This window comes from Neodiprion lecontei, chromosome 5, assembly GCF_021901455.1.
Source record: "Neodiprion lecontei isolate iyNeoLeco1 chromosome 5, iyNeoLeco1.1, whole genome shotgun sequence".
NCBI lineage: Eukaryota > Metazoa > Arthropoda > Insecta > Hymenoptera > Diprionidae > Neodiprion > Neodiprion lecontei.
In genome coordinates, this window is record NC_060264.1 from 26,264,363 (window position 1) to 26,284,796 (window position 20,434).

The 20,434-nt window shown below is 37.8% G+C and overlaps 2 protein-coding genes across 9 annotated transcripts; one reads left to right on the forward strand and one right to left on the reverse strand.

Annotated features, from left to right (window-relative positions):
- Positions 1 to 1,056: 1,056 nt before the first annotated feature.
- LOC107225346 (maternal B9.15 protein) lies at positions 1,057 to 7,603 on the reverse strand. 4 transcript variants are annotated; one of them, XM_015665779.2, is made up of 3 exons: positions 7,463 to 7,603; positions 5,091 to 5,803; positions 1,057 to 4,673 (listed from the first exon to the last, which is right to left on the reverse strand). In XM_015665779.2, the coding sequence occupies exons 2-3, from the start codon at positions 5,535 to 5,537 to the stop codon at positions 4,314 to 4,316; spliced, it is 807 nt and encodes a 268-aa protein (XP_015521265.1). In that variant the 5' UTR covers positions 5,538 to 5,803; positions 7,463 to 7,603; the 3' UTR covers positions 1,057 to 4,313. The 4 variants fall into 4 exon arrangements, with proteins under 4 accessions (XP_015521265.1, XP_046595907.1, XP_046595908.1 ...); XM_046739951.1 differs by having other exon boundaries at positions 5,055 to 5,803; XM_046739952.1 differs by having other exon boundaries at positions 5,055 to 5,803; positions 7,370 to 7,603.
- Positions 7,604 to 8,271: 668 nt separating this feature from the next.
- On the forward strand, positions 8,272 to 11,196 carry LOC107225159 (cytoplasmic dynein 2 intermediate chain 2). Of its 5 annotated transcripts, none has more exons than XM_046740490.1 (9): positions 8,325 to 8,546; positions 8,785 to 8,869; positions 9,026 to 9,241; positions 9,454 to 9,688; positions 9,907 to 9,976; positions 10,100 to 10,311; positions 10,401 to 10,543; positions 10,699 to 10,898; positions 11,068 to 11,196. In XM_046740490.1, the coding sequence occupies exons 1-9, from the start codon at positions 8,488 to 8,490 to the stop codon at positions 11,138 to 11,140; spliced, it is 1,293 nt and encodes a 430-aa protein (XP_046596446.1). In that variant the 5' UTR covers positions 8,325 to 8,487; the 3' UTR covers positions 11,141 to 11,196. The 5 variants fall into 5 exon arrangements, with proteins under 5 accessions (XP_046596447.1, XP_046596448.1, XP_046596446.1 ...); XM_046740489.1 differs by having other exon boundaries at positions 8,328 to 8,546; positions 9,775 to 9,976; XM_015665526.2 differs by having other exon boundaries at positions 8,335 to 8,546; positions 9,775 to 9,976; positions 10,100 to 10,299.
- Positions 11,197 to 20,434: the final 9,238 nt, after the last annotated feature.

The window sequence follows — 20,434 nt, forward strand, 5'->3', positions numbered from 1 at the left end:
CTCAGACATGGTAGAATCTTTTCACAGACAAAAAGCTAGCTAGCAACAAATTACAACCAGATATCGCATAAAATCACTTCGATACGAAAGTGCTATACTGATGCCGAAAGTCACACGAAGAATTGAAAGCTTTGGACTTGAAAAACGAAAGCAATCTCAATGAATGGAAATACACATGTGAAAATTGAATGTACAAAAACTGGCACGTATAACACATATTTGGATGAGGACAGGTAGGTAGTCAGTCTTGATTACAACAAAAATGTGATTATTTTTTCAATTTGCAAAACTATTTATTTGATTTTTTTCCACTATTCGTTCTCGTCTCATTATTATTCAGTGATTCATTTAACATTAATATTAATGCAATATAATATAATATAACATAATATAATAATAGTAATGAATTTTCGTTACTCGTCATCAATGTAATTATGCATACTACATAGTATATAATAATGCAATGTACAATTCCTCTATTGAATGATGTATTTCCAATTAGAAATAATCATAAATACCACAGATCTGGAGTTGATCTGCGGGTAATGCATTAATGACGATTAACACATTGAATACAGAACAAATTATAGGTATACAACTGGTGATTAAAATATTAATAACTAACATACAATCATAATATTTTCCACTTTCGTTTCTACTTGGGAAACAATAATCATAACAGTAGCGATAATAACAAGAGGTACACGCATGCTATAATCGGCAGTAATATAGTGCACAAATTCTTTTCATTTCCAATATATTATCTGTATAAATGTATACAACTGGTATCGGCTAACCTGGTGATTAAAATGATAAGGCTCATTGTTCAGTAATTTATTCGTATATTTCCGTTTTTCTTCGTACTTTTCGTCGTAATTTTTCGGCGTATAATATTAAATATGTAAGTTTGTACTTCACACCTTACATACTTATGTAATACAAATATTTCATTATTAATTTATCCATTTATTTAATTAATAGTCATCGTGTGCCCCTCTATCATTTATTAATATATATCAGTATTCGTAACATTATTAAAAAATTCTATTTGCACTACCTCGATTATTATTGTTATTATAACTGTACATAAAACAAAACGTAATCATTATAAATATGAATTTTACTATCCATTTTTTTTTTTTTTTCTTTCTAATACGTTATAAACGTACTAAAAAGACAAAAGCATTTCCAACGCCGGTGAAGCAGAAAATCTAAAAATATCATATACATGTATTAAAGAAAAAGAAAAAACAATTAGCGTCGTATCCATTACATTACCATAATAATCTTAATTCAATACGTATCAAACACTTTCAATATATTATTTTTAAATTACAGACGTATAACATTTTATTATTCCATCATTGAGCTCTCAGAATAATATCTTATTTAGAGACACTGCACGGGAAAATTATATAAAAGCAATTTATTTGTATTTCCGTTCTTAACTATAAAAGCTCATGGTCTTTGCTATAATGTATATATATTTATATATCTCCATTAAATAACAGTCACTTTTCTTGACTTGTTTATTTCTTCAATTTTATTATTAACGTCTTCCAGCGTGTATGAATTTTTTTTATTTTTTTTTTTCATATAAATATATATACCTTAAATATTTTACCACATGTTTTACGATTTTTAACAAAATTACCCGGTGTCATCCAATTTCCGCGACACATCAAAGTTTTTTATGTATTATGATTTTAATTGTTCTATTTTTTGTCCTTGAGGTGTATAATTTATTCAATTATGTACCTGGAATTATATAATTTTTCCGCAAAGGTATTTACAGATACGTTTCTCTCCTATCTTGATTTCAGTTCTTGACTGTAGTCCATTATAATAATAAATTAATGTAACTGGATAATAGAAAACTTCTGGTAGATAAACATACGATATATTTTAACTTTTTTCTTTTTCTCTTTTTTTTTTTTCTTTTTGTAAAAAATGCATACTTAAATTATTCTGTAACCCTTCGGGGATAGTTTACACACACACGTTATACATAATCATTGTATATGGTATGCAAACATTTCTTATTTTCTGCCAAATAACGATGACTTTTTTCGGTTAGTAAAAAATAGACATATATTTATAACTTTATTTCATGCTCGATTGCAATGCTTCTTTGGCAAGATTATATCTATACAAGTAAGATAATAATATAATTACAATTTACGGACATGATTTTTGTGCCATATCCAAAACACGACTACGATGATGAACAGAAAACAAAACATATTGCTTACTTTGCTTTAAAAATGCAACCTCATGAATGAGGAGTTATCTTTTTTTCACATTCGTTCAATTATTTTCTCTTTCTCTTTTGTAATAACATATCTGTCCGAAAACAGACTACAGATTTACGTGTATATAATATTATGTCAATACACGTTGAGATATATATATATATACACACACACACAAAATAGTAACACAGTTTAGAACGTTGCGAGCTGTTATCCACCAAATAATGTAAAAATAAATATTTTTTTTTTATTTAAAGTTAATTATCATCATCATTGTCATCGACGTCTTCGTCATTATTATTATGAATATTATTATTGTGTTTATTATTATTATTATTATCATCAACATCATCATTACCATTATCATTGTGGTATTAACGTGTACTTTCATGCAGCTGCCTTTTCACTCAAGTGCATTATTGAGACAAAAAAGATTACTCGCAACGTTTCACACGTAGGACTATTCACAACAAATAACACTTCGAACAAAGATGTGTGTATAAAAAATTATAAATATTTATAACTAATCGTGATATTGGTAACAATCATTAATGATCAATTGCACGTTTAAATATTATGCAAAGTATTCAGGTAAGGATGTGTAATAGAAAGGGAGAAAAGAAAAATTAAGGAATTCTCGGTAGGTACAGGGCAACAGAATAAATTCAATTAAATTATCTATCTACGACAAAAGTATACTGGTCGATCTATAATTGCATCACGCGATTGTATTCTTAGGAAGTAAAAAATAAAAAATGCAGACACATCGTTTAATGTAGAAAAAATAATAATAATACTAAATTGATCTAAAGATACAATATATGAAAAATCGACGAATCTTCTCTATTATAACGATATATTATCAGACTCTATTATCCAGTTCTAGTATGTTACAGTTAAATTGAAATACGCATGTGGTATTTTATCCGTGATACTTTTACAATTTTACGAATCTTGTAGCCCGATACTATCCTACTTTGACTACCGCTAATCCCTAATTTCGACATATTATGATGTCGTATAATCATCAAAGAAACATTGCACTTCAGCTCAAGTTATTATCATTAGTAATAATAACACATCTAATAAGTATTATATTCAATTTCGTCTAATATTCATTCGCAATATAACATTCGTGAAGAATAGATTCAGCAAACCAAAATAACATTTGTTAATTATTTAAAATTTGGGAAATGTACAAAGTGGCTCGAAATTCAATTACAACATTATTGATTTGTATCTTCGTCATCTATTTTAAATTTTTTGCCAGAACGGCACTGTACAAAACCTTATGTAAAAAATAGGGCATTCTATGCAATAGTATTATGAACATAATTAATGTTCAGTGTAAATAGCTTGATGAGTTTAATTTGGTCAAGCAAATCTAATCTTTATGAATAGAATATTACAATGCAACATATAATACACATATAATATAGCTCATTATTGAAAATCGTTAACCTTAATCGAAGTTCGAGTGGGTTTCGTTTATACAGGGTAAATATTGATAGCGCGTTTGGTCATTTTCTAGAGGGATATACAGGAGAAATCCGTTGCAAACTTTTTGTATTCATTTTCCCATTTTGATAATAAGGACATGTTAACATAGGAAACATAATCCTGCGTCACATAAGAAGTAAGAAAATTCACTTTACCAATTGCTGTATTGTTATTGTTTCAAAATATATATTAATTAATGCAATATATATTAATTTTTCAATTTTGCAGGCATTGGAAAATTATTGTTTGTTTTATGCTGTGAAAATTGTAAGGTACTGTAACCAATCATAAAAATATCATACAATATCAGATTGAGCAAACAACTAAAGAAAAATGGAGATAAGTATCAAGTTTTAAACTAAAACTAATTCATTCATGCTTTTCAATCATCATCAATTATATGTATGGTATGCAATGTAATAGTAGTAAAGCATCAATGATAGGAGCTGGAAATAAAATTTTTTAGTTTTAATTAATCGGCAACATAATGGTGTGAAAAAAAAATATTCTCAAAGTATGCAGCGGACTCAACTGTCCTGGGTATCGTATGATCGTTGGAATTTAGACTTTAAGAGCAGCTTTGGGAGACCAGTGATGGAATCTGGCAGGACCGGCAGGATATGAGGAAGGATGCGCCCATTTGTTGCCCCTGTGACCCATGAAGGGAGGGGGAGATGGGCCCCCCATAAATGGGGGTGGAGGCATCACATTGTACCATGGCTGATTCATTGGGTGCGGACCATAACCCATGCTGAAGGAGTGGTTGAACCATGAACGATTTCTATTGACGTGTGGCCTTGGGCTATGCAAATTACGTCTCCTACCTGCACTACTGCTAGAATGTTGCTGATTTTGATTCATGGCGCTCAGAGGCTTTGACTTGCTATGGTGTTCGCTGACACTGGGACCCGCATGAGACTTCTGAAAACAAATGGGTACTTAGAGTTTGGTAACATATCTGTAGGCCATAAAATCTTACACAAAAGGAATTCAGCGGTAAAATTGGGGTAATTTCAATGATTCGAATAGTACAGAAAGTTGCATAGACTAGCGGTTTTGTGAGAGGCAAATTTCCAATAAACACACTTGTTTTTCTTTGTATCCGAAAGGGATGAAGAGCGCCTGACGACTCTTATTCGAAGGGTTCAGTGCCAGAGTAGCCTAACCCATATTGTCGATAGGGCTCATTTTAAATGGCCTAGGATAGTAAAGTGAGCCTTATCGACAATGTGGGTTAGGCTACTGTGGCACTGAACTCTTCATTTATACAATTCAAATGAGTAGAGTCCCCTTAAAAACTACCGTTAGCAATTTCTGTCCAGATATGTGAATGATGACCTGTGTTTTTGTAGACTCTTCGATGTGCCTGGGTTCCTTTGTCACGTTATGGCCGCCAAGCTGGAGCATAGGTACGGCATTTTCCTTGTCGTCGAAAGAGGCGAGGGTACAATAGGAACCTTTGCTTTCCCCAAAGCGACAGCATACTTCATTTGGATCAACCCAAAGTGTTAGTTCGACAGGCAGGGACAAATCCTCATACCTAACACCTGCAGCTCGAGCTGCACTCTCAAGGGTTTTATCCCTCCGACTATGGCCATTAACCCGGATGCAACGATAGCCCTGACCCTTGAACGGCTTGTCAGGAAACCAATGGTTCTTGAATCGTTCCATCAGAAGCTCGACTAGACGTCTTTGAAAGCATTTCAACTGGTCAGGACTAAATTTTTCGCTTTTGTCTATCAGCTTTACTAAGAATAAAACTGCCGCTGTGATCTCGTTGTGCATGTCGTGTGTTGTTTACGTATCTAATCAGGCTGGGACTGGTAAACAAGGACCTCTTAGAGTGTCCAACAAGAGTACCTCCGAAAATAGGTGTATTATTGCTCGAAAAAGACAATGTGGTGCACATAGAGCTCTCCTCCTCCTTCTCAGCAGATTATGATTTTAGTTTCTTGGTGTTCGTTGTGCAAAAATAATCGATCGTTGTAATGGTGTCTCGCAGAATCAATTCGCTATTTTTTGATCACGGACGTGCTTCGGTTGAAAAAAACCTGAAACATTGGTATTATCATTTTCTTCAATTTCAGAGCTGCATAAAAAAACTAATGCTGGAATATGAGTTTTTGCTATGAGAATAGTTACTAATTATTCATGAAATCAAAATTGAAAAAAAAAAAAAGAAAACCATAAGATGTTGTGCAGTCATTGAACCCAAGATTATTTTGATATGGATTGTTTTCATCTAGCATTTTAAAATATCTTTAAAATAATTGAAAATAACGAATGCTTGAAAGATGGAGTCGTCCCATATGGAAATTGTAGGAAAAGAACTTGGAAAATTCATCGTTTTCAACATCTCCACATAGAACCAGATAACATGATAATGAACAAACCAACAATTGAGTGTTGTAATCACATCAGTAATGCGTTATCTGTAATTACCAGTACTACATGAACACTTCATATAATCATCAGTCGTTTGTTTGTTTGAATGTTTAAATTGCAATACTGTTGGAAACAAAAGCAACAGAAGAAAACTTGACGATGATATTTGACAAATTGCCTTAAATAGAAGTGCCCGCTTAACTCGTATGTCAAATGAGAACACTAGCATCTGGCCTACCTCCTAGGACAAAGCATTAAAATATCACTAGAAAGTAGTCAATGCTAAATATGTGTTTAAATATGGATACGCCATTGCTTGAACCACGGCTACAGCATTGTCCTGATGCAATGGGTGGAATCGATCAATCATGTAACATACTCCAAATTAATCTATGCCTGAACAAAGAAGCAAACTTGCTGTAGCTTTCAAATCTTCATTCATACGGATTTTACTTGCCAATTTAGTAGAATAGATAGCATATATGAAAAAAAAGCAGTTGAAAATTCGAGGGAAAATCAATGAGCCATGTTACTCAGGTTCTTTAAGAATTCCTGACTAGTCGTAGAGACTTTTCGATCAGAATTTTTGATTCAATACTATTGCCGAGTAGGTCATTTTTCTGTGAAATGTTGCAAGAACTACTGTTGAGCATAAGGCGAATGCGAAGTTAGAATGGCACTTGAACAATGGTTTAGAAAAATATTTAATATTTAGTAAAGTAAGATTTGTTGATTTATCGTGAAGCAGAATGACAGTTAGGGAATATAATTGACTAAATTATCATCTGTGTATATAAGATGTACATAACAGTAACGGTAAAGTCGTAACGCACAACAATATGCTGTTGTTTACTCCAACTTTTTTTTTGCCCTTTTTTTCTATGTCAATGAATGGTAATTAGGTTATGGTAGGCATATTGGCATAGGTTAGGTAATTCGCACGTAGGCAGCTCGCGGTATTTGCATAACATACGCGCAATAGAATGACCCGAGATAACGGCTGTTTTTAATATTGCATCAAATTTCGTCAAGATGATTATAAATTTGTAAAATTAATGAGACGGTGGAATTTGTGCCAGCTCATTCTTGTACATACATATGACTACGTAGAAAGCTGCAGGGTAGGCGCGTATGTAGAAATATATGTGTGCCAGGATGTGCCTTGCTCGATTCTTCAATGCGAGCTCGACGTTAAATGGATGGAATGGATTAAGTACACACTGCGTATTTACCGAGATTCCCTTCTATATTGTTCGAATTTTCGACCCTTGTTTAACCCAGCAGCGCGATTACAAGCTAAATGAGGTTCTAGTAATACAGCTTACGGTTAACTGACGGAGACCCTCTGGTTTTCGATGAAATTAGTACCTCTCTACTGGCTTTAAATAAACGCACTGGCTCGACCTAACACGTGTTACGTCGACCCTACTCCACTGAATATAGAATGCTAATCAAGACCTCCTACTAATACTTAAAAAATGAAATAACATCAATGTGCGCCGAAGACAAGTTAAGGGCATGCTCACTAGACGGCGGTACTTCCGTGCCAATTGGCTACGTCCGATTCGGGTTGGCGAGCATTTGAAAAAAAAAAACATTTCCACAGATTTCAAATCACGCTTTTATTCACCATGCCAGATTTTTCTATTCTCTTCATTTTTTTTACAAATGCATTGACCACGCTGTGTATCTGTTCGCGGTAATGAGTTTTATACCAAACTTGCAGTTAGCAAAACGAGCGTTGCAGTTGTCATTGCAATCAATGTTGTTAGTACGTAAATTAAAGTAAAACAAATTGACCAGCGTGAAACTTAAAACTTTTCGAATTAAAAGATAACTAGCTATACTGAAATAACCCAGAAATAATTGACTTCTCTTTGCGATGAACATTTCCAATCAAAAATTTTAAATACTCGGGACTTATCAGTTCCAATCAATTCATAGAAACTCAGAATCAAATTAATTTGGATATTAAATTGCAATTGGTATAGCGTACTAATAAACATGAATGAACGTATTGAAATCGTCTGAACATCGGTAAATATATTGGCGATGTTTCCCGTGAAATTCATTACTGATTCCATTATAAATCCGGACAAACCAACGTTGGCACAAATGAACCATCTGTACTACTAATTGATGCTTTCTGAATCTGCATTGAATCCAATAATTTGCCTGCAATCAGGCGTTTTCCCTATTCAGACACTGTCAAACTTGCTAATTTGTATACATACATGATTTTAACTAATTTGACAACTAGGTGTTTGACGCTGCTGCTGCGCATACATACTACAGAATTAAAATTGGCCCTGTAACCGGAACTATCAGATTCATTAAAAACGAAAACACCATGTTTAGTGACGAGTCTTTTCCACCAGTTGGATTTTCCTCGCAAGCATCACTTGATAAGTAAGTTTTATGACGATTGTATTTGAGGTTAGGTACACGAATGTTGCATCGCCACCAACGATATTCCCTTGCAGTTAATAAAAAGTGTAAACCATCTTCCATGGTATGATATACTGTATTTTACCAAAACCTGACTCATATCTGCAGTTAACGATCATTGGAAATTGTGAATGACCATAGTCTTCTGTGCGACGATCAACTAATCAAAATCACTAACTGGGAAATTTTACTATCCCAGATCACAAAGTACCGCCAATGTTCAGACAGAGGAAATTCATTGCCAGGAGAGTAAGAATCAAGTTTTCGAGCCAAAGGATGTGGAGGTAAATACAACTTCATACAACCTTGTGAAGTAGCTTAGGTAATTAGTGAATAATTTATTGCACAAGGATTTATTTTGATTATTCATTAATTTTCACTTTTACGTATATTCCATATCTACCTATCAAATGGAATTATTTTCTTGAAATAATCAACAGACCCAAACTGTTTGCCAAGACAAGACATCACCACAGGTCGATTACCAGAAACTGGCAGCATTTCTGAAACGTGTTACACCTTCGGTATTGGATGAACTCGACGAGATTTATGGCAGCACTGCTTTTGATGGGTATGATGTTGCCAGTAGTGGAGAACCGTCTACCAGCGTTAAGCTACTTACAAAGTTTCATACCCTCAATGAAGCGGATGCCGAGGTACAGTGACGTCTTATTTGTGTATTACAGGAATTCATTTTTCAGCAACTACACAGCTTATTGTAATTATTCAATTATTCTACATCACTTATGTCAGTCAGTAATTTTGCATGTACACTGATCAAGCCAATAATTCAGAAAGTAGAATCAATTAATAATATGAATGTCTTGCAGCTTTTGAAAAACCTTGATACCTTTTATTTTGTTTTTAGGCCAAAATAAGCTGTGTTACTTGGAGTGCCGGTGGTGGATCTTTAGCTTTGTCATACAGTACAGTATGTCACGACACGTGGTGTAACCATACATCAAGTATCAGAATTTTCAATTTTACGAAGGAAGATCAGTTTCCATCAACACCAAACAGAAGCTTGGAAGTAAACTCATGTGTCACTGCATTATCCTATCACCCTGTGGAACCCTCCATTCTAGCAGCAGGTTTATTTAATGGTAAATGTCGTTGAGGTCTGCAAAGAAATACTCATTGATAAGTAGTATTGACTAATCAATTGTATGGAGAAAATGTGATCGCACAGGAGATGTCCTAGTCTGGAATTTGAGAGATGATAAGTCTTCAGCCCTGCTCCAATTATCTGCTCATGTAGACACCTTGTCTATGATTCAATGGCGTCCTACACTAGTCAACGGTGTATTTCCTCTGGTTACAGCTGGTAGAGATGGATATTTACTCGTCCACAAACTGACTGCCAATTTTACCAATGTTGATTTATACAAAAGGTGGACAAACTCATGTTCGAAGCTGTATAATATTTAGAGATTTTAGTATAGAAATTTTTATCAAGTTGTATTCAAAGTTGCATTTATGGTAAGTTTATGAAACTTTCGTCGTCTCTTTTCCAGGTTTAAAATTAGTAAAGAACATAATCCTTCAGAAAAGACAAGGCCACGAAGCGCGAGTGGTAAAAAAGAAAGAGCAGTAGAACCTGGATTATGTATAACAGCTTTCAATTTCTCTACAATTGATCAAACTACCTTTGTTCTTGGAACTTTATGTGGGGGCTTGTACCGGTGTAATATTGATCAGGGTACTCCAGTAGAAGGTATAGTGTATAGTAGGTTCTCTAATTATTTACATTAAGACTCCATGACTTTATAAGATAATCTTAGAAAATAGAGTGACTGATTAATTATTTTTATACAGGCAGCAGAGATACAACGGACCCAGTAGTGGATGAGTTTGAAAGACACCAAGGTAGCATCACATCCATAATTTTATCGAAAACTTGCGATACTTTTGTGACAAGTGGCACCGACAAGGAAATACGTATTTATCGATTATCACAGGTGCATATTAAAAACATTAACTTTTGTTTCTGTAAAATATAATTTTGGGAACAACGTTGACGAGTCATGTCATAATGTAAGATTTGAAACTATTCGTTAAAGAATGATGTCTAGATCATAGATCTACATCTGATTAGCTTTCACTATTCTTCCAGTTTAATTCCCTGCATGTAATAGGGGTAGAAGATACCGTGACAGGTCTATCATGGGTGATGGGGAACTGGAACATTTTTACAGCGTATGGGGCTGGTCAAATAATAACGTTTTACAATTTGGAAAATGAAAAAAACCTGCCCAAAATGTTGTTGAAAACGAACGGCAGAGAGACGAATTGTCTGCAATTCAACACCAAAAGGTATGACGACCCTCACACTTTTGTAGATGCAACTATCTGAGTATTCGGTACATCATAAATATTTTAACTGAAAGATGGACTTGGTACATGATAACGCAAAAAAAATATGAGAAGTTTTTTATCAACGAAGCTCGACGGTTTTGTGTAATTGTGGAGTTTTCTATTGCAGAGAATTAGTAGCTATAGGCGTCAGTGACGGAGATCTGGAAATATGGAAAATACCACAAAACATGGTGTACTAAGACTGTAACATAGATGTTTATTCAGCCAATAAAACTTAAATGCTATTTGCACATTACTCACTCATTGATTGCATGCATCTATATTCATGTATGATATACATGCAAATGATGATTATACGAAACCGATTCATTCGATCCGACCGCGAATCCGTTTGTCGAAACCTTTTCCGACCCATTGCACCCTCAAGAATGTAGACAAACCAACCAATACAACGCAGGATAGACCACTAAGAGTAGACTGTAAGATATCCTCGCTGTCTTTACTTTTTCGGCTTGCCTTCTCAGGCATACGATTCTAGGCTAAATTCGCGCGATTTCTCGCTCAAAATGACGCCGAAATAGTGGCCCGATTATTTTTTAAAGCATTTTCCAACATCAATAATTCTGAGTGGAAGATATCAGAACGTACTGGCCGTACTATTTCCGAAACTTTTGGAACAACGGAACCTTCTTCTCGGAATGAATTTGGAGGCCCCTTATTGAACAGATTGGACCATCAGGAATGCGAAAGAGTCGTCTAAAACTACAGGAGGACGAACAGCTAAGAATGAAACAGAAAAATAGGGGGGGGGGTAAAGTTACCTTATTTTGCCCGGAAAATTTTTGGTCTCAGATTCGATTTGTATGACCCTCTCCTGACTAATTGGACCCCCAGGAACTCAGAAAACGTAGCCAAGAGGGCGTAGGACCAACAGCAGAGAAACTACGACAAAAAGAGCACAAGCTGAAAAATGTCAAAAACATTGGTTCAGGTCTTTCGGCTGTAAATTCTAATGCGTTGATCACAGCGTATTGGAACTCCGCCCAATCGATTTCTCTCGCAAAATTACGTTGGATTACTGTCAGAAAGAATTTATTGCAGCACTTTTCAAAATCGCGAAAATTTTCTCCAAAAATACAAAGGGGTTAACCTTCCTTTTTTGTTGACCAAAAAATTTTTCGTCTTAGAATTGATTTGTATGACCCATTCCTGACTAATTGGACCCCCGGGAACTCAAAAAACGCAGCAAAAAGAGCGTGGGACCAACAGAAGAGGAACTACGTAGGAAAAAGCACCTGCTGAAAAATGCCGAAAACACAGGTTTTCGTTTTTTGGCTGTAACTTCTGATGCGTTGATCGCAGCGTCCCGGAACTGCGCCCAATCGATTTCTCTCGCAAAATTACGTCGGATTACTGTCAGAAGGAAGTTATTCCAGCACTTTTCAAAATCGCGAAAATTTTCGCAAAAAATGCAAAGGGGTTAGCCTTCCTTTTTTTTTGACCAAAAAATTTTTCGTCTTAGAATTGATTTGTATGACCCTTTCCCCACCGATTGGACCCCCAGAAACTCAGAAAACGCAGCAAAAAGAGCGTGGGACCAACAGGAGAGAAACTACGGAGAAAAAAGCACCTGCTGAAAAGTGTCAAAAATGCAGGGTCTCGTTTTTTGGCTGTAACTTCTGATGCGTTGATCGCAGCGTCCCGGGACTGCGCCCAATCGATTTCTCTCGCAAAATTACGTCGGATTAGTGTCAGAGAGAATTTATTCCAGCACTTTTCAAAATCGCGAAAATTTTCGCCTATAATGCGAAGGGGTTAACCTTCCTTTTTTTTTGACCAAAAAATTTTTGGTCTCGGATTCGATTTGTATGGCCCTTTCCTGAGTAATTAGACTCCCAGGAACTCAGAAAACGCAGCAAAAAGAGCGTGGGACCAACAGTAGAGAAACTACGTAGGAAAAAGCTCCTGCTGAAAAATGCCGAATACACAGGTTCTCGTTTTTTGGCTGTAACTTCTGATGCGTTGATCGCAGCGTCCCGGAACTGCGCCCAATCGATTTCTCTCGCAAAATTACGTCGGGTTAGTGTCTGAAAGAATTTATTCCAGCACTTTTCAAAATCGCAAAAATTTTCGCCAAAATTACAAAGGGGTTTACCTTCCTTTTTTTTTGACCAAAAAATTTTTGGTCTCAGATTCGATTTGTATGGCCCTCTCCTGACTAATTTGACCTCCAGGAACTCAGAAAACGCTGAAAAAAGAGCGTGCGAACAACAGGGGAGAAACTACGTAGGAAAAAGCACCTGCTGAAAAATGCCGAAAACACAGGTTCTCGTTTTTTGGCTGTAACTTCTGATGCGTTGATCGCAGCGTCCCGGAACTGCGCCCAATCGATTTCCCTCGCAAAATTACGTCGGGTTAGTGTCAGAAAGATTTTATTCCAGCACTTTTCAAAATCGCGAAAATTTTCGCAAAAAATGCAAAGGGGTTAGCCTTACTTTTTTTTCGTTTTTCGACCAAAAAATTTTTGGTCTCAGATTCGATTTGTATGGCCCTTTCCTGGGTAATTAGACCCCCAGGAACTCAGAAAACGCAGCAAAAAGAGCGTGGGACCAACAGTAGAGAAACTACGTAGGAAAAAGCACCTGCTGAAAAATGCCGAAAACACAGGTTCTCGTTTTTTGGCTGTAACTTCTGATGCGTTGATCGCAGCGTCCCGGAACTGCGCCCAATCGATTTCTCTCGCAAAATTACGTCGGATTAGTGTCTGAAAGAATTTATTCCAGCACTTTTCAAAATCGCTAAAATTTTCGCCAAAATTACAAAGGGGTTTACCTTCCTTTTTTTTTGACCAAAAAATTTTTGGTCTCAGATTCGATTTGTATGGCCCTCTCCTGACTAATTTGACCTCCAGGAACTCAGAAAACGCTGAGAAAAGAGCGTGCGACCAACAGGGGAGAAACTACGTAGGAAAAAGCACCTGCTGAAAAATGCCGAAAACACAGGTTCTCGTTTTTTGGCTGTAACTTCTGATGCGTTGATCGCAGCGTCCCGGAACTGCGCCCAATCGATTTCTCTCGCAAAATTACGTCGGATTAGTGTCTGAAAGAATTTATTCCAGCACTTTTCAAAATCGCGAAGGTTTTCGCAAAAAATGCAAAGGGGTTAGCCTTACTTTTTTTTCGTTTTTCGACCAAAAAATTTTTGGTCTCAGATTCGATTTGTATGGCCCTTTCCTGGGTAATTAGACCCCCAGGAACTCAGAAAACGCAGCAAAAAGAGCGTGGGACCAACAGTAGAGAAACTACGTAGGAAAAAGCACCTGCTGAAAAATGCCGAAAACACAGGTTCTCGTTTTTTGGCTGTAACTTCTGATGCGTTGATCGCAGCGTCCCGGAACTGCGCCCAATCGATTTCTCTCGCAAAATTACGTCGGATTAGTGTCTGAAAGAATTTATTCCAGCACTTTTCAAAATCGCAAAAATTTTCGCCAAAATTACAAAGGGGTTTACCTTCCTTTTTTTTTGACCAAAAAATTTTTGGTCTCAGATTCGATTTGTATGGCCCTCTCCTGACTAATTTGACCTCCAGGAACTCAGAAAACGCTGAGAAAAGAGCGTGCGACCAACAGGGGAGAAACTACGTAGGAAAAAGCACCTGCTGAAAAATGCCGAAAACACAGGTTCTCGTTTTTTGGCTGTAACTTCTGATGCGTTGATCGCAGCGTCCCGGAACTGCGCCCAATCGATTTCTCTCGCAAAATTACGTCGGATTAGTGTCTGAAAGAATTTATTCCAGCACTTTTCAAAATCGCGAAAGTTTTCGCAAAAAATGCAAAGGGGTTAGCCTTACTTTTTTTTCGTTTTTCGACCAAAAAATTTTTGGTCTCAGATTCGATTTGTATGGCCCTTTCCTGGGTAATTAGACCCCCAGGAACTCAGAAAACGCAGCAAAAAGAGCGTGGGACCAACAGTAGAGAAACTACGTAGGAAAAAGCACCTGCTGAAAAATGCCGAAAACACAGGTTCTCGTTTTTTGGCTGTAACTTCTGATGCGTTGATCGCAGCGTCCCGGAACTGCGCCCAATCGATTTCTCTCGCAAAATTACGTCGGGTTAGTGTCAGAAAGATTTTATTCCAGCACTTTTCAAAATCGCGAAAATTTTCGCAAAAAATGCAAAGGGGTTAGCCTTACTTTTTTTTCGTTTTTCGACCAAAAAATTTTTGGTCTCAGATTCGATTTGTATGGCCCTTTCCTGGGTAATTAGACCCCCAGGAACTCAGAAAACGCAGCAAAAAGAGCGTGGGACCAACAGTAGAGAAACTACGTAGGAAAAAGCGCCTGCTGAAAAATGCCGAAAACACAGGTTCTCGTTTTTTGGCTGTAACTTCTGATGCGTTGATCGCAGCGTCCCGGAACTGCGCCCAATCGATTTCTCTCGCAAAATTACGTCGGATTAGTGTCTGAAAGAATTTATTCCAGCACTTTTCAAAATCGCAAAAATTTTCGCCAAAATTACAAAGGGGTTAGCCTTCCTTTTTTTTTGACCAAAAAATTTTTCGTCTTAGAATTGATTTGTATGACCCTTTCCCCTCCGATTGGACCCCCAGAAACTCAGAAAACGCAGCGGAAAGAGCGTGGGACCAACAGGAGAGAAACTACGGAGAAAAAAGCACCTGCTGAAAAGTGTCAAAAATGCAGGGTCTCGTTTTTTGGCTGTAACTTCTGATGCGTTGATCGCAGCGTCCCGGGACTGCGCCCAATCGATTTCTCTCGCAAAATTACGTCGGATTAGTGTCAGAGAGAATTTATTCCAGCACTTTTCAAAATCGCGAGAATTTTCGCCAAAAATACAAATGGGTTAACCTTCCTTTTTTTTTGACCAAAAACTTTTTGGTCTCGGATTCGATTTGTATGGCCCTTTCCTGAGTAATTAGACCCCCAGGAACTCAGAAAACGCAGCAAAAAGAGCGTGGGACCAACAGTAGGGAAACTACGTAGGAAAAAGCACCTGCTGAAAAATGCCGAATACACAGGTTCTCGTTTTTTGGCTGTAACTTCTGATGCGTTGATCGCAGCGTCCCGGAACTGCGCCCAATCGATTTCTCTCGCAAAATTACGTCGGGTTAGTGTCAGAAAGAATTTATTCCAGCACTTTTCAGAATCGCAAAAATTTTCGCCTAAAATGCGAAGGGGTTAACCTTCCTTTTTTTTTGACCAAAAAATTTTTGGTCTCGGATTCGATTTGTATGGCCCTTTCCTGAGTAATTAGACTCCCAGGAACTCAGAAAACGCAGCAAAAAGAGCGTGGGACCAACAGTAGAGAAACTACGTAGGAAAAAGCACCTGCTGAAACATGCCGAAAACACAGGTTCTCGTTTTTTGGCTGTAACTTCTGATGCGTTGATCGCAGCGTCCCGGAACTGCGCCCAATCGATTTCTCTCGCAAAATTACGTCGGATTAGTGTCTGAAAGAATTTATTCCAGCACTTTTCAAAATCGCAAAAATTTTCGCCAAAATTACAAAGGGGTTTACCTTCCTTTTTTTTTGACCAAAAAATTTTTGGTCTCAGATTCGATTTGTATGGCCCTCTCCTGACTGATTTGACCTCCAGGAACTCAGAAAACGCTGAGAAAAGAGCGTGCGAACAACAGGGGAGAAACTACGTAGGAAAAAGCACCTGCTGAAAAGTGTCAGAAATGCAGGGTCTCGTTTTTTGGCTGTAACTTCTGATGCGTTAATCGCAGCGTCCCGGAACTGCGCCCAATCGATTTCTCTCGCAAAATTACGTCGGATTAGTGTCAGAAAGAATTTATTCCAGAACTTTTCAAAATCGCTAAAATTTTCGCCAAAAATACAAAGGGGTTAACCTTCCTTTTTTTTTGACCAAAAAATTTTTGGTCTCAGATTCGATTTGTATGGCCCTTTCCTGAGTAATTAGACCCCCAGGAACTCAGAAAACGCAGCAAAAAGAGCGTGGGACCAACAGTAGAGAAACTACGTAGGAAAAAGCACCTGCTGAAAAATGCCGAAAACACAGGTTCTCGTTTTTTGGCTGTAACTTCTGATGCGTTGATCGCAGCGTCCCGGAACTGCGCCCAATCGATTTCTCTCGCAAAATTACGTCGGATTAGTGTCTGAAAGAATTTATTCCAGCACTTTTCAAAATCGCAAAAATTTTCGCCAAAATTACAAAGGGGTTTACCTTCCTTTTTTTTTGACCAAAAAATTTTTGGTCTCAGATTCGATTTGTATGGCCCTCTCCTGACTGATTTGACCTCCAGGAACTCAGAAAACGCTGAGAAAAGAGCGTGCGAACAACAGGGGAGAAACTACGTAGGAAAAAGCACCTGCTGAAAAATGCCGAAAACACAGGTTCTCGTTTTTTGGCTGTAACTTCTGATGCGTTGATCGCAGCGTCCCGGAACTGCGCCCAATCGATTTCCCTCGCAAAATTACGTCGGGTTAGTGTCAGAAAGATTTTATTCCAGCACTTTTCAAAATCGCGAAAATTTTCGCAAAAAATGCAAAGGGGTTAGCCTTACTTTTTTTTCGTTTTTCGACCAAAAAATTTTTGGTCTCAGATTCGATTTGTATGGCCCTTTCCTGGGTAATTAGACCCCCAGGAACTCAGAAAACGCAGCAAAAAGAGCGTGGGACCAACAGTAGAGAAACTACGTAGGAAAAGGCACCTGCTGAAAAATGCCGAAAACACAGGTTCTCGTTTTTTGGCTGTAACTTCTGATGCGTTGATCGCAGCGTCCCGGAACTGCGCCCAATCGATTTCTCTCGCAAAATTACGTCGGATTAGTGTCTGAAAGAATTTATTCCAGCACTTTTCAAAATCGCGAAAATTTTCGCCAAAATTACAAAGGGGTTTACCTTCCTTTTTTTTTGACCAAAAAATTTTTGGTCTCGGATTCGATTTGTATGGCCCTTTCCTGAGTAATTAGACCCCCAGGAACTCAAAAAACGCAGCAAAAAGAGCGTGGGACCAACAGGAGAGAAACTACGGAGGAAAAAGCACCTGCTGAAAAGTGTCAAAAATACTGGTTCTCGTTTTTTGGCTGTAACTTCCGATGCGTTGATCGCAGCGTCCCGGAACTGCGCCCAATCGATTTCTCTCGCAAAATTACGTCGGAATAGTGTCAGAAAGAATTTATTCCAGCACTTTTCAAAATCGCGAAAATTTTCGCCAAAAATACAAAGGGGTTAACCTTCCTTTTCTTTTGACCAAAAAATTTTTGGTCTCAGATTCGATTTGTATGGCCCTTTCCTGAGTAATTAGACCCCCAGGAACTCAGAAAACGCAGCGAAAAGAGCGTGGGACCAACAGTAGAGAAACTACGTAGGAAAAAGCACCTGCTGAAAAATGCCGAAAAAACAGGTTCTCGTTTCTTGGCTGTAACTTCTGATGCGTTGATCGCAGCGTCCCGGAACTGCGCCCAATCGATTTCTCTCGCAAAATTACGTCGGGTTAGTGTCAGAAAGATTTTATTCCAGCACTTTTCAAAATCGCGAAAATTTTCCCCAAAAATACAAAGGGGTTAACCTTCCTTTTTTTTTGACCAAAAAATTTTTGGTCTCAGATTCGATTTGTATGGCCCTCCCCTGAGTAATTAGACACCCAGGAACTCAGAAAACGCAGCAAAAAGAGCGTGGGACCAACAGGAGAGAAACTACGGAGGAAAAAGCACCTGCTGAAAAGTGTCAAAAATACTGGTTCTCGTTTTTTGGCTGTAACTTCCGATGCGTTGATCGCAGCGTCCCGGAACTGCGCCCAATCGATTACTCTCGCAAAATTACGTCGGAATAGTGTCAGAAAGAATTTATTCCAGAACTTTTCAAAATCGCAAAAATTTTCGCCAAAAATACAAAGGGGTTAACCTTCCTTTTTTTTTGACCAAAAAATTTTTGGTCTCAGATTCGATTTGTATGGCCCTCCCCTGAGTAATTAGACCCCCAGGAACTCAGAAAACGCAGCAAAAAGAGCGTGGGACCAACAGGAGAGAAACTACGGAGGAAAAAGCACCTGCTGAAAAGTGTCAAAAATACTGGTTCTCGTTTTTTGGCTGTAACTTCCGATGCGTTGATCGCAGCGTCCCGGAACTGCGCCCAATCGATTTCTCTCGCAAAATTACGTCGGAATAGTGTCAGAAAGAATTTATTCCAGAACTTTTCAAAATCGCAAAAATTTTCGCCAAAAATACAAAGGGGTTAACCTTCCTTTTTTTTTGACCAAAAAATTTTTGGTCTCAGATTCGATTTGTATGGCCCTTTCCTGAGTAATTTGACCCCCAGGAACTCAGAAAACGCAGCAAAAAGAGCGTGGGACCAACAGTAGAGAAACTACGTAGGAAAAAGCACCTGCTGAAAAATGCCGAAAACACAGGTTCTCGTTTTTTGGCTGTAACTTCTGATGCGTTGATCGCAGCGTCCCGGAACTGCGCCCAATGGATTTCTCTCGCAAAATTACGTCGGGTTAGTGTCGGAAAGAATTTATTCCAGCACTTTTCAAAATCGCAAAAATTTTCGCCTAAAATGCAAAGGGGTAAACCTTCCTTTTTTTTTGACCAAAAAATTTTTGGTCTCGGATTCGATTTGTATGGCCCTTTCCTGAGTAATTTGACCCCCAGGAACTCAGAAAACGCAGCAAAAAGAGCGTGGGACCAACAGGAAAGAAACTACGGAGGAAAAAGCGCCTGCTGAAAAGTGAAAAAATACAGGTTCTCGTTTTTCGGCTGTAACTTCTGATGCGTTGATCGCAGCGTCCCGGAACTGCGCCCAATCGATTTCTCTCGCAAAATTACGTCGGATTAGTGTCTGAAAGAATTTATTCCAGCACTTTTCAAAATCGCAAAAATTTTCGCCAAAATTACAAAGGGGTTTACCTTCCTTTTTTTTTGACCAAAAAATTTTTGGTCTCAGATTCGATTTGTATGGCCCTCTCCTGACTAATTTGACCTCCAGGAACTCAGAAAACGCTGAGAAAAGAGCGTGCGACCAACAGGGGAGAAACTACGTAGGAAAAAGCACCTGCTGAAAAATGCCGAAAACACAGGTTCTCGTTTTTTGGCTGTAACTTCTGATGCGTTGATCGCAGCGTCCCGGAACTGCGCCCAATCGATTTCTCTCGCAAAATTACGTCGGATTAGTGTCTGAAAGAATTTATTCCAGCACTTTTCAAAATCGCTAAAATTTTCGCCAAAATTACAAAGGGGTTTACCTTCCTTTTTTTTTGACCAAAAAATTTTTGGTCTCAGATTCGATTTGTATGGCCCTCTCCTGACTAATTTGACCTCCAGGAACTCAGAAAACGCTGAGAAAAGAGCGTGCGACCAACAGGGGAGAAACTACGTAGGAAAAAGCACCTGCTGAAAAATGCCGAAAACACAGGTTCTCGTTTTTTGGCTGTAACTTCTGATGCGTTGATCGCAGCGTCCCGGAACTGCGCCCAATCGATTTCCCTCGCAAAATTACGTCGGGTTAGTGTCAGAAAGATTTAATTCCAGCACTTTTCAAAATCGCGAAAATT